This window comes from Manacus candei, unplaced genomic scaffold (assembly GCF_025592945.1).
Source record: "Manacus candei isolate 608988 ecotype Guabito, Panama unplaced genomic scaffold, ASM2559294v1 h1tg000002l, whole genome shotgun sequence".
NCBI lineage: Eukaryota > Metazoa > Chordata > Aves > Passeriformes > Pipridae > Manacus > Manacus candei.
Genome location: NW_026138050.1, coordinates 3,434,357 through 3,448,228, shown reverse-complemented (window position 1 = coordinate 3,448,228; position 13,872 = coordinate 3,434,357). Strand labels below are relative to the sequence as shown.

Below are 13,872 nucleotides of genomic sequence, written 5' to 3'. Positions count from 1 at the left end.
CATCAAGCTATTACAGCCCTGTGGAGAGATTCTTTCTAAAACAGCATGGATGCTTACTCTGCCAGTTCAACTCAAGCATCCTCAGATTTATCATCCAGCTCCTACACCCCCAAAGATTCACCATGTCCATAAGAGAATATGTGAAAGAAAAACTTTCAGTGTTTTTGCTCTGTCTCCCCTTCACATTTTACGACTTTCACAAAGGACAGAAAACAGTAATATATCCCGAGGGATCCCCTCTCACAAATTATTGAATTTCCCTTCAAAGGGGTGTGAAGCAAAGTTGAAAAACATGTAGCATCTTAACCTGTTACGGACCTACTGACTCCCTTTTAGCAAATATCCATTGCAGCTTTCTTCCAATATTACATTAATACTTAAATAAATATTTTTAAATTGATACATACACACTTGCTGCGTGGTTTAAGAAATCACTGCTGTCTCTGTTTTTCTGTTCCATAAACTCTCAATACATGCACATACCTCAGCTTTTCACTGTTCAGCATCTTAGTGTGAATCCTTGAGCTAGACTTACAGGGGGAAGCTGAATCTGCACTGAAGCAGCTGAAGTGTGACCACGGGTTTTCTTCCGCCAGTTTTCTCGCGGCAGGTGACAAATTTTTGGCAATGAGGGTCAGCAGACCAGCAAGGAGATAACATCTTGAGTTACTGCAGCAGCATTGCAGGAACTCATTTGTAAGCACCTGAAACATCACAGTCTGAGAGTCTGAGAGTGGCAGCCTCCTCCCCACCAGCCAAATGCTCCGTGTCAACTACCCGCAGGCTCAACTCCAGGTTTTCCAACAGACATGCCAGAGAAGGTGAGATGGTATCAAGGTAAAAAGAGCTGGAAGTGGATCAACTCTAGTGCTGTTCTCACTGCCAAAAGAGGAGGCATCCTGGGATGGCAAAGCATCGAGGACTATTGTGAGACCTCAACAAAGACATTCCTAAACCTGAACAGATCCACAACACAGTGGTTGTCAACAAGTACTTCGAGACTCAAGATGGCCCCAACTTCTTTGTCCCCTGGCAACTGTCGGTACAGGAAAGAACAAATCATTTTCAGTAAGTTCATTTTACTCTGGGAGAACAGATCAGCATCTGTTTCCATGAAAAATATCTAAGCCCTAGTACAGGTAAAAGCTTTCAATTATATTCCAGACTTCAGTCCTCCTCGAAGTAATATTTTGACTATTTCCAGAGGAATCACAATGGAAAAACAAAAAAAGGTTCAATTCCTAACTTAGGGAAAAAGGTGACAGATGGGACATCTCTTCTAGCCTTTTTTTTCAAATATTCTCTTCACTCAGGTCTTAACTGAGTTGCTCTGCTGTGCTCATACCTAAACTTTGCACCCAGCAGACCGATTTCCTCACGTCTTCTCCAAACCACTCTGCCCTATCACGCTGCCTCCACCAAGAGAGCCCAGACCAACACGGCAGCCGAGTGAGTAGTTAACTGGAGAACCATAAATAGCAGCAAGTAATCCAACCAGAGTAATCCAACTCTAAGCATTTCAACTGGACTTGCTTCAAGTTGGGCAGCAATCCAGGTAAACCTCCAAAACACACACAGGGATGGTGTTTCCATGCAGTACTTCTGTGACCCACCATGCCAACCTCCAGCCAGCCCAGAAGCATCCGAAGGGTCTCGTGGGTCTTTATTTACAGGGGCAGTTTGAGCAGCCCTGGAGTTGCTGTCAGGAAAGTTCTGCTACTGGCACTGAGAACACTGTGGTGTAAAATCAACTTCCTCCCTGAGAAATCAAACACTGCCTGTGTTACCCCAGAACTGATGATTAATTTTGAAACACAAAGAGAAAGGATGATGCTACAAATGTTTAGAAATGTGATAGAGCTGTTCCAGGAAATGGATGAGAAAACTGGTCTTAGACTGGTGGGTATTATGGAATAAAAAAGAAGAAACCATGAACTGCACAACCACATCCCAAATTGCATTTCTTTATATGAAGACATTCAATTTGACAAAAGAAAGTTTCAAGTTAGGAATAGAGTAGTTATTGTTTCTACTTTCCCTGCCTGAGGGGGATATTCAAACAAACTCCTTCTGGTGATTTAATTTACTTCCACCAGGACAATGGTGCTGGCACAGCTTTGACTTACTGGGAGAAACAAAAAAGGAGACTCGCTCCTCATAGCCTGCCCAGAGGAAAAGGCTGCTCTTTGGATTCCCACTCGGGCAGCCCAAAAATGCCAGCTGGCTGGCTGCAAAGGCTGTGCTCTCCACTTCCTCCCAGGAAAGCAACATTTTATTTCATTTTTCTTAAAGTCCCCGTAGCTATATGCCCTGAGCCTCTCCGCCATCTCTACCCACGGGGCTCTGAACAGCCACAAATTTACCTTCAGGAAAAAGCTCCTGCCTCCCAAGGCAAATGGGGAAGGCAGGCAGAGGCAGATTAAGCTCCTTGCTCAGCATCACACAGGAAATCTGTGGCCAAGCTCCGTGTCGAGCTCCAGCCCCGCGCTCCAATCGCGGCCGGGCCCCCGCTCCCCGCAGACGTGGGGCACAGAAAATCCTTGGGAGCACAAAATAACGAGCCGTGGGTTCCGAGGTGCTCCCGGGTCACCACGCGGGAAAGGAATAAATTTGGAGCTACTCAACCGCCGCTTCCCACCGTGCTCCCCACGGCACCAAACTGGCTCGATATTCAATCCCGGCTGCCAGGGAGGCTGGGATGAGCAGAGAGCTGTTCCTGCCTTCCTGCCCCAGTGCTCTTCACCTGGAACCCGTGGTGGTCTTTCTGATGTCCAGCCCTAAAGCTACAGCCACCCTATGGTGTATTTACCATGTCTGACAGAGGGATCCCTACACAGATATTCATTGTTTCTGACCATTGGACATGGAAGTGTCCAGGTCACCAATATCAGTGTTGCCATCGATCAGTGAGTCAACTCTGCTGCATCGATCCATGCATTAGCCATGAAAGGGAGGCAAAGCATCCTGACATTTGGGACACATTTTAGCCTGTGCCTCTACAACAACCCTAAGTGAACACTGCTCTTAGGGAAATGTTTTATCTTCTACTCAAAATCACTGTATTCCTTTATGGATTCCTTAAATTACAAATGGAGAAAGTCCCAAAGTCACCTATTTACCAGCTACCAACTGGTCAGGCTGTGTGGCTGGGGCTTCCCTAAACTGGGCTGACTACAGTGACCTGGAAGCGTGTGCAGGATACTCCTCTGTGTCACTTCTTTCCTCTTCTCTTTCCTAGCTGCTGCCAAGCACCACCACCTTCCCTACAGGAATCAAACCTGTCACTTATGAATCCCCTCCAGCTCTTCCCCTCACCTCACCCACTTCATCATCATCTTCCTCACTCCTCCCTGATGCTTCTGACACTACACCTGGGAGGATTCTCACCTACACCCTCCTTCCAAAATTGCCACCACCAGCAGCACAGCACCTTCCCAGGCCAGGTTTTCCAAGGAGGAAAGCGTTTCTACCCCCTGAGGACTCTGAACTGCAGCTGAGGGAGATGCTTGGAGATGATTATTTGTATTCTCCTGTTACACAGGCTCTGGCTTCTCTGTTAAGGAAACTGTTTTGCCATCAGTCCTTGACATGGCCATCTATACAGGAGAGCTAGGAAGTGATCCATAAAGTTTAAACTAATGCCTTTCCCTTCCCAGTCTTGTCTCAGTTCCACGATGGCCCCAGAAGCCAGGCAGCTTTTAACACCTCAGCTGAGCCCCTGCTGAAGAATCCACAACCGATGAAGCCACAACACAACTTGCAGCCTGTTTTGGAAGGAGAGTTCCATGTTTAGTCCATTTCTTCATGGCCTTCCCAATTCCATCTGCATCCTTTGCCTGCAAGCTGCCTGGAACAGGCGCGTCTCCGATACCCAGCACAGCGAGACTGCAGGTTCCACCAGTACTTGTGGGTGACAGAAGAGTGTGAGCAAGACAAGTTTGAGCCTTGGGCATGATGAACCCTTCAGAACTTCCCCAGGGAGCAGTGACTGCAGCAGCAAACACAGGTTTCAGGGAAGCACACGGGTAAAAAGGGACATGTGCTCCGTGGAGGATCCCGAGCTGACCTGGGGAGCACAAGCACTCACAGTGTCACTTGATTCTTTCCATCCTGGTGTTGGAAAATCTGCCACTGCTGTGCTGCCCTGATGACAGCAAGGACAGGAAAAGACCACAGGCTTAAGAGGAAGTTTTACCTTACTTTGCCTAGATCTGCTCCAAGGGGCAAGAGACAAGGCCACGAGTATCTGTGGCTCGTACGTCACCGGCAGCGGTGAAGGGTTCAGAGGAAATAAGAGGAACAGGCTTTTGGAGGAACTGAGATATGACAGGAGATGAGCATGTTTGAGACCCACAGAACATAAAGTCATTTTAACCTCCATCCAATTCACTGCTGATGTTGGTTTTTTCAATATTTCCACACAGGATGCATTATTTGCCATTTTACTTTGCTGTGATTTGCATCAGGCTAAGACTGACACTGCAAGCTGGGAGACCACTTCTGGGGATCATCAGAGGATCCAGAACTTTTAGATACATTCACACAAATAACCCCAATGTGCTGCTGACACAAGTACCTGTCCAATATATGAAGGAAAAAAATGATGTCTTTAAGAAGTCATGAGAGATTCAACCACTGCTCCCTTCCCATTCACACCGTGATGCTCACAGGAACCCCCAGCCTGATGTTTACCCACCTATTTTCAGTGCTGCAAAACTCAAATGGTTTCTAATCACAGGAAACACAAGGCACAGAATAAATCATAACAGAAGAGGTCCTCTGTCTTGATCTAAATCTGCTCAAACCTCCCAATAGCCAAAGAGATGAGAAAACAACAGCCAGGTTGGCTGCAGCCATTTGAAACAGGTAAGTCAGCACCCAGTCCCAGCCAAGCCAAGAACTCAGATTGCCCAACAATTCCAAAGCTAAACCTCTCCCAGAGCAATTTATTTGTTGATTAAATACAGCAATTTTTGTCACACCACCCAGATTTCCTGCTTGTAAAAACAGAAGATGTGTTTGAGCAAGCAGGAGATTTCTTCAATACAGTTAAAAAATGGAGAGTAATAAAAAATAAATCCACCAAGTTGCTCAATAAACTGAAACTTCAGTCTCTTCCAGGAAACGTTCCCAGCTCGGAGAGAAGGCTAGTGCATGCTAAAATTTAAAAAGCATTTTGCTGCAGCATTCAGCCTTTAAAATTAAACCCAACAGCTTCTCTCTGTTATTTAAATGATCTCCTCCAGCTCAGAAGGGCTATGACCACGGCCTAAGTTACTTAACTCACATTTCTATTGACTGACTTGCATAAAAATAAGCCACATTAATGACTGAGCTGACATTTGGTATACATCACCACAAAACTCATTTCAGATCAAACATCATCCATACAACCTAAAAATATTTCCAGCCTTCTCACATCCAAGAAAAGGATTTTCAGATTTACATTATCCTCACAAACTTTGGTCTTCCGAAGCACCAGCGGTGCAGAATCAAAGGATTAAAAGAACACCAGGATTTTTATTTTATTTTGCCTCTGACTGAGTGTGTTATATGCCAGGAGCAAGTTAACCTGTAACTGCAGTTTAACCAGCACCGTTTCCTCGTTATGTGCCAAGGATTTATGCACCCACAGACATGGGATTCCTCTCTAGGGATCAACACCGGTCACCCAGAGCAGCTCTGTGGCTCCTCCGGCCCAAGAGATCTCCAAGCACCCACTTGTTGCCTTTGAAACACTGGATTGGACCTCATTTTTTTAATAATTCACACAGCAGCCTCAACAAGCAGGAACTGTGTCTCTTCCCATTAAAGGAGCAGGCTCGGCAGCGACCGGAGCAGCTTCCAAAAGACTTAATCCAGATCTTCCAGGGTACAACACGAATTGGTTTATCCATCCGTGCACCCTCCAGAGGCCTCTCGGGGAGGCAGGACACACACACACACAGCCCCGGGTGTCACCTCCTGCACGGGGAAGGAACTTCCAAAGTTGAATGAAATATTTGCCAGGTGAGAGAGTAAGTCAGGGGGAAGGAGGGAAAATAATGAAACATACTTTTAAAAAAAAAATAAAAATAAAATGGCAAAAGCAACTAAATTAATGTTTTCTCGTTAGGAACTGAGTTCTCCTCCTCGGCACCCGGGAGGCGGGGGTAGGGGGGTTGTTAATTAAAGTGAAGTAAGGCAAATTATGAAAGGCTTTGCTGCAAAGCCAGTCTGTGGGAGAGGTGGCCCTGGGAATCCTCCTGGTGAAGAGGTGAAGAGGAGACCCCAGGACGGGGTAGGGTGGTGTGGCTGGAAGAAGGGGGGGACACGGGAACAACCCCATGAGGGAAGGTGCAGAAGAGCCCCCAGGAAGGAGCAGGGTGCCCTGGTCTGCTATAGGGGGGTGGAGAAGAGACCCCAGGAAAGGGCTGGGAGGGGGCAAAGGGTGTCACAGGGACCCCCCCACACACAAGGAGGGTGCAGAAGAGACCCCATAGAGGAGCACTGTGCAGGGGGGGTATCACAGAGAACCCCCCAAGTTGGGAACAGCACAGAAGAGACCCCACTGAAGGGTCAGGGTGTGTGTGGGGGGTGAACGGCACCTTCCACGCGGGAGAGTGCAGAAAAGACCCCAGGAAGGAGCAGGGCGCCCTGACCTGCTGGAAAACGAGGGCAAGACAGTGACAAAAGCCCCCGGCCCCCAAATTTATGTCACCCCAAGGCGGGGCTCAAGCACCCCACGGAGGAGCGGGGGGGCAGGGAAAAAATATAAATACATAAGAGCGAGGAGGAGGCACCGTGGGGCCACGGAGGTGGAAGCGGAACCGAAAAGCCTTGGATAAAAGTTAAGCAGCGCTGGGAGCTCGGGCCCGGCCGCCCCTCCCCTCACGGCCAGGCCGGGGAGGGGGCGAGGGGAGAGGAGGGGGGGAGCGGACCCCGGGCCCTGCGGCCACACACACACGGCGGTGCCGCCGCCCCGTTACCTGTGAGGCGGATCTTGATGCTGGATCCGTTCCGGCGGGTACCGGGATTCGACATCGCGCCTGGAGCAGGAGGAGGAGGACGAAGAGGAGGAGGAGGAGGAGGAGGCGGTGGCGGCGCCGAGCTCAACCGGCGGCCCCGCGCACCCCCGCCATGCGGGCCCGCCCGCTCCTCACGATGCCAGGGGGTCCCCGGCCCCGCGTGTCGGCGGCCGCCGCAGGCTCGGTCACCTCAGCCCCGCGGAGCCCCCCCGAGCCCCTTCAGCCCCCGCAGCCGCCGCCGCCGACGCGCCCGCCCGGCCCGGCCCGGCCGCGCACAACGGCGGCCACGCCCCCGACACGCCCCCGCGCACGCCGGAGGGCCGTGACGTCAGCGCGCACGGCGGCGCGGCCGCGCACGGGCGCCATGATGGGAAGGTCGGGGAGGGAAGGTCGGGGTGATGCGCATGCGCCGGAAGGGGTGAGGGGAGCGCCCCCTGGCGGGGGGAAATGGAGGAGAGAGGGGGTGGGATGGGGGAATATGGGGAATGGGGCGGGAATGGGGCTGGGATGGACGGAACGGGGGAATAGAGCTGGAATGGGGGGATAGGAGTGCACGGGGGCGGGATGGGGAATGGGAGGGAAATAGGGGTGGTTTGGGGGAATGGGGGTAGACTAGGGAGGAATAGGGGTGGGATGGGGAAATATAGAGGGGATGGAATGGGGGAATTATGGGGGAATGGGGGTGGATTGAGGAGGAATAAGAGTGGGATGGGGAGGAGTAGGGGAGAAATGGGGGAATAAGGCATATAGGGCTGGGACGGGAGGGAATGGGGGAAACGGGGGAATAGAGCTGGAATGGGGAGAATAGGGAGTAAGGGTGTGAATTTGGGGGAGTGAGGGTGCCTGGGAGTGGAACCAGGCATCAGAGCAGCAGCAGCAAGGGACAGCCCTGCCTAGCCCTGGGAAAAGCCACATGGGATGCTCCACACAATCCAAAGTCAGGGTGGTCACACAGACCCAGCTCCGGTCTGTGTCTCCACTTACACTGAGGAAGCACCTTCCTCAGATTCGTTTTACCCAGTGAAATGTGACCATTCCCAGGTGCCACATCAGCCCTGTCAGCAGCAGGAGAGCACATACACAGCCCAGCCACCACCCTCAGCATCAATCCGCAGGCACAGAGGGTTTCTTTCAGGCTCTGTTTTCAGTTGCACATTTGGGCATTGCTTTAGTGTGGTTTTAAGGCCAGAGTGTTGGATTCAGGAAGCACTTTGCATTTCAGATCCTGGCATTTTAATATTAAAGAAGTGATACTCAGCTCTGGCACCCACAGCTGGGGCTGCACAGCTCCTCCCAGGGCACAGAGCATAGACTTTGCTACCAACTCCCTGTTCCCTGGGTGGCCTGCAGGAGAAACACATAAATCCTCTGATGAGCAGGGCCAGGGTAGAGGAAGAGTCTCAGGTTCCTGGAGAGGAGATTTTCCCCTTCAGATTAAGCTGCCTGTCACCTCACCTCCCACTGCAGCTGAGGAAGTAAAGCCCCGAGCCCACCCAGGGTCATTTTGAAGAACCAAACCCTACAAAGCCAGGAGGGAAAACTGCCCCCTCATCTCACACTGAGCAAAGCCTTTGAGATGCTTCAAGCCCTGTCCACCAACACTGCAGGGATGGAGCAGTGTCCAGCAGCTTGTTGTGAACCCACAGCACAGAACCTTTGGACTCAAGAGCCACCATCAACTCCATCCTCAGCTTCTGCTCACAGACCACAGCTGGAGGGCTTGGGGAGAGGAAGGACAAGGGGCACTGAATACAATGGAAACCTGAAATATGGGGCCTCAGAATTAAAGGGCTCAGGTCTGTGGGTCAGACTGGTGGATGGCACCAGGGGAGCTGCAGCAGAAGTGAATTGTTCCTACTGCACCATCTGCCTCTGACAGCTTTCCTTCCAAAGGACCAGCATTTACTCAGCATCCAGGCTCCGATGCCTCCGTGGGCAAGTGAAGCGACACACAGCAAGGACAGTGACCCACCTTCCCCTGGCTGAGTTCCTTCTCTGCCAAAAGCATCTCCTCTTCTAGAGGTGATGGTGTCTGCAGAAGAGTGAAACCCTTCTCAGAGCTATTTCAGCTACTCCAAGTCAAGCCTAGAAGTTTCAGGACAAGGATTTGGTGGCAAGATGCTGCTCTCCAGCAGCTTTATGTACTTAGAAGACAGTTCCCACCCAGAAAACATGCCCAGGAGCTCCAACACATTTCTGCAAGGCCTTCAGATGCTACTGGAAAAAAACAGGCCATGTCATTTGCAGCAGCACCTTAAAAGTGGGGAGAAAATAATCAAAGGCGAGAGGTACAAAGCTAGAAGTGCAATTTATTGACAAGTTTCAGAAGTAAAAAGACTCAGCATCTCTGCTCCTCATGAACTGGATGTCTGAGCTCTTTCAAAGCACCTTCACCCACCAGCTCAGAGCTGTGTCATGCTTTCATCTTCAGAAGTTGAAGTCTTGCTTCTCCACTGAGAAATCATACAGCCCATCTTGGCCAGTCTGAGGCTCCAGGTCTGAGTTTTCCTGTGAGGAAAGTGATATCAATCAGTTATAGGGTCTGCATCTGAATAAACCTAGGCTTTTTTTACAGCAACTTATTGTTTTATTTTTCTTTTAAAGAGAGCTTCTTACAGCAGCTGAATAACAGAGCCCTGGGAGACCAGACCCAAGTGCTCCTGTTCCTGACAGCACACTGAAGCTGCAGTGTCCCTGCATCCCACACACAAAGGCAGCCAAGCCTATGGGCTGAGACACCAAAAGAGAAGAAAAAAAGAGTGGCTGCAGTGGCAGAACTCACTCAAATTTAAGTGGAACAGCAACAAACCAAGACTGCTTAGGAGAGATGTTCCCCCTGGCATTCAGCCCCTCAGAAAGGTGCTGGTATTTGGGAGAGCTTCCCCCACAGTCCCTCAACAGGGACATCCCACAGACCCTGCTCTGGGCAAAGGACTAAACCAGGCATTTGCTCCCTGCTGCAATCACATCCAGGCTGAGCCTCAGCTCCAAGATATGCCAGACCTTTAAGCCTCTTCCCTGATGTTTTCCCATCTGCAAGACTAAGGCTGGGACCAAGCATGGCATCTGTGACAGTCACTGGACTCCTGCAGCTCCTAGCTGGTGTCCCAGCCTCTTTTTCCACAGATTCATTACCATGAGAAGGGTCAAGTAATCCAAATGCAACCTGAGCACTGTTATCAGCAGAGTAGGAGGCTTCCATTCATAGTGACAAGCCAGCTCAGCTCCAAAGGAGGAAACTTCTCCACATTTGGTATTCATATCAGCAACTGCAGTAACTCCAGCTGATGGCAGTTTAAATTCCAGCAGCAAGATGCTATCAAGGCACCCATGTCTGTTGTGCAACTCACAACAACTTGGAGCTTTCACAGACCTTTAGAAGCAGCTGAAAGAAGCTGCAAGGACTACTCCAGCCATGTGGAGGTCTCCTCCAAAAGCCTATTTCAGTATCCTGTTCTTCATTCCAGTGCATAACAGCTTCATATTTTCAGCTGAGAAACAGCAAAGGGTCACATACTTCACCAGAGAAGTATTTCTCTATGATGTTCAGGGCAGCTCTGTAGACTATGTTGTTCTCATGGTTTTGCAAGTCTTCAATTTTCTCCACACCATTGAGCTCCTCCAGCAGCAGACACAACTTCTCTGTCTGTCCCAGCTTCTCAGCTGCCTGTAACATCAGGAAACCAAGCAGGAAAATAGAACATTGCATCAGTAACAGGTCTGAGATGGTCTTTACTGTAATCACAACCCTGATCTACAAGTCAAAAGGATCACAGTCCCTGAATTTACAGTCCCTACCTGATGCCAGGGATATGGCTGTGGTGCCTATGGAACACCAGTCCCCGCTGGGACAACTGCAGTGGCTTGAGTGCCAACCAAACCAGCTGGCAGGAGGTGAGGAGGGAACTTTAATCTTGTCAAGCCCTTGGGACAACCCAAGAACATCCAAGAACAAGCTAGACAAAGTGAAAACTATCTCTTACTCCAAAAATCAACAGCCACTGTTCTAACCACGCCATGTGAGCACTTGGCTCACTCCTTGTTGCTCTTTTGGGGAAGGAATTCAAGAGATAAGAGGTCTTACCAGGAAGAGATTTGAAATGGTATCCAGGATGATCAGGATAGTTTTGCTGTCCTTGGCTGAGAGCAGGTTGAGCAGAGGTTTGAGGACCCCAGAACGGACGAGCTCCACCACCTGATCCACTGTTCCTCCAGTCGTGATGTTGGCCACTACCCACACACCCTCCTTCTGAGCCTTGAAGTCACTCTGGAAAAGCAGCACAAGGAAGGCATTCCCAAGCTTTATCATCCCTCCAGGATCAGTGTGAGGTGAGAATAGTCCTTTCCCTTGTACTCAGCTTGGACTGACCCCCCCTTTCCCAGCCCTTCGAGGACACCCGGTAGAGCTACCAAGAGCAGCTCCAGGACATGTTTCCATGCAGGTGTACTGACAAGTCTGAATGCCCAGGCTGTTCCAAGGACCCCAACAGCTCTGTAACAGCCTGTTCAGGTGGCTCTTGGGGCAGAGTCCTTCACGAGTGAGGCACCACAGACCTCAGGAACCTCAGCAGAACTTCCCCATCTCTTACCTTGTCGAGCAGCTCCACCAAGGGAGGCAGTAACCCACAGGTGATGAGCTGTTGGATCTGCTGGGAAGACCCCGCTGCAATGTTACTGAGCATCCACGCTGCTTCCTTCTGGATCCCTGGCCTCGAGTGCCGCAGGAGACGGGGCAGGACAGCCAGGACACCGGCATCGATGGCTGCCTGGGTCTGCTGGTCCGTCCCTGTGACCACATTCCCAGTGGCACGCAGAGCTGGAGTCTAGACGGGGATTAAAGGAGATGAGAAGAGGCCTTACCTCAAGGGATACATGTCAGAAAGTCCAGCAAGATCCCTCACTAAGTGCTTGATCCCTCAAACAAGGAGAGCATTGTGGGTGAGTGCTGCTTATTTACAGACCTGTCGCCCTCCTGTTTGCTCTAAGCAGCTTTGGAGTCTCTATCCAGCCTCCAGCCACAGCAAGCTGGAGCAGAGCAGTGGCCTGACAGCCCTGCAGGCTGAGGGGACAGCAGACCACAGGTGCCACAGAATAAGGAGATGTGCCTTCCTTCCCCTCAGATGTTTATACATTAAAGGGACCATGGAGATTGCTGATTGTTCCCTACCATAACCATCACATTCATGCTGGCCAGGAGTTCCACCAGCCTGGGGAGAACCCCCATGTCCACCACGATTTGGATGCGGTCGTTGGAGCTGTCGGTCAGGTAGCAAAGAGCCCAGCAGCAGTCAGTGATGATTTCCTTGTCCTCGTGCTGTATGAGGCAAATGAGGACAGGCAGTATCTTGTGCACTGCATCCAGGGGAGGGTAGGGGTTCTTGTTCCTGCAGAGGTTGGACAGTGTCCAGGTGATGTTCCTCAGGAAGCCAACCTGAAACACAAGGGAGGTGTAAGATCCTCACTGCCCCCGAGAGCTTCTCAGTCCACCTGATGCCACCCTGTGAAGGTCCTTCTCCCCCAGAGACAGAAAGCAGTGGGACAGGCACCATTGCAGAAGGGCAGGGATAAGCCATCAATCCAGCAGTTTAGAGCTACCCAAAAAGCAGCAGAAGGAAGCTTGAAGGGCAAGTTCAGCCCTTCCATATGCATATGCAAGTCTGCCTTGCACTAGTTTCATCTTATTCCTGGGCTGAGATAGTCAAAGCTGGATAAAAAAGCCAAGACTGAAAGGTATCACATTGACTTGGAGACTGTCTGCTTGGCATCCCCAGCTTTGTGCATAGGCAGGGCCATAAAAGCAGTTTAGAGCAGGGTCTCATTCAATTATACAGTTGTTAGCTGTTGTGTTTAACACAGATGACAGACCATCATTCCCCCATCACCCAAGTGATTAAGAGCTGTTAAGGCAAGAAAATGAAGGTTATTTACTGGAGTTACAGGTGACACCAGAGCCAGCAAGGGAGGAATCACATCATGATTGATAAGAACATCTCTGTAGAGAGGACCATCCCCTGTACAGGTAAAGGGTTGGTTATTGCATCTGCCCAAGTCACAAGATAGTCAACATCAAAAAGCAATCAGACCTGCAGGGCCAGGGCTGGGTGACCAGGCTCTCCCACCAGCCACACACCATTAGGCATTTCCAGGTGGGAAGGATTTACTGGGCAGGCTGGAGTGCCAGCAGGGCTGGGTGGTGGCAGCCTAACCAGACACAACTCATTCTATTCTCCCTGCTGACAACATTAGAGGGTTAAACCATCCCAGCAGGATGGAGTCCTGTCCTTGGCTTTGGCCAAAATCCTCTTGCAGAACCCACACAGGATCTCAAGGGCTGCCAGGCCACACCAAGGGGCTGAAGGGTCAAGGGGTTCAATAGGGGCAGCAGCTTGGACACAAAACTGCAGGGAGAAAGGACTATGGTGAGGGGCAACAATATTTTATCTGTCCAGCACTGGCTTGGTCAGTGACCCTCTGTGTGCCCCCACACCTCTCCTCACCTGCAAGGTTGCCCAGAGCCCACACTGCCTGCTCACTGATGTGCATGTGTGAGGAGGACAGGAGGGAGATGAGGGCTGGGATGGCACCTCCATCCACCACGGCCCTGGCGTGCTCCGAGGTGCCAGAGGCAACGTTAGTCAGTACCCAGGCTGCCTCAAACTGCAGGGCAGCATTCCCAGCACAGCCCAGGAATTCCACCATCCTGGGGATGATCCCCAGCTGGATGATCTGACTGATGGGGGGGTCCTTCTGCCTTGACAGCATTTTCCTGCAAGAGGACACAGCACAGCCTGCCATGAGAAACCCTGTGTGGGGCCACCACAGCCCATAAACAGGTACCAGGTTGTGGCTTGCAGGGGAAGTATCA

At 50.9% G+C, this 13,872-nt stretch overlaps 2 protein-coding genes across 7 annotated transcripts in view; both read right to left on the bottom strand.

The window, feature by feature from the left end:
• SMURF1 (SMAD specific E3 ubiquitin protein ligase 1) overlaps nucleotides 1–7,205 on the bottom strand; it is a 45,571-nt gene extending 38,366 nt beyond the window's left edge. For all 4 annotated transcript variants that reach the window (XM_051778020.1, XM_051778030.1, XM_051778040.1 and 1 more), the window contains exon 1: nucleotides 6,969–7,205. In XM_051778020.1, coding sequence (XP_051633980.1) covers nucleotides 6,969–7,023 — 55 coding nt within the window. In that variant the 5' untranslated portion in view covers nucleotides 7,024–7,205. The remainder of the gene's footprint in view (nucleotides 1–6,968) is intronic.
• A 677-nt stretch (nucleotides 7,206–7,882) lies between these two features.
• KPNA7 (karyopherin subunit alpha 7) overlaps nucleotides 7,883–13,872 on the bottom strand; it is a 47,737-nt gene continuing 41,747 nt past the window's right edge. For all 3 annotated transcript variants that reach the window (XM_051778291.1, XM_051778310.1, XM_051778301.1), the window contains 7 exons: nucleotides 13,505–13,773; nucleotides 12,936–13,018; nucleotides 12,175–12,438; nucleotides 11,597–11,830; nucleotides 11,092–11,274; nucleotides 10,525–10,674; nucleotides 7,883–9,515 (listed from right to left, as the gene is read on the bottom strand). In XM_051778291.1, the coding sequence (XP_051634251.1) occupies nucleotides 9,435–9,515; nucleotides 10,525–10,674; nucleotides 11,092–11,274; nucleotides 11,597–11,830; nucleotides 12,175–12,438; nucleotides 12,936–13,018; nucleotides 13,505–13,773 (1,264 nt within the window). In that variant the 3' untranslated portion in view covers nucleotides 7,883–9,434. The remainder of the gene's footprint in view (nucleotides 9,516–10,524; nucleotides 10,675–11,091; nucleotides 11,275–11,596; nucleotides 11,831–12,174; nucleotides 12,439–12,935; nucleotides 13,019–13,504; nucleotides 13,774–13,872) is intronic.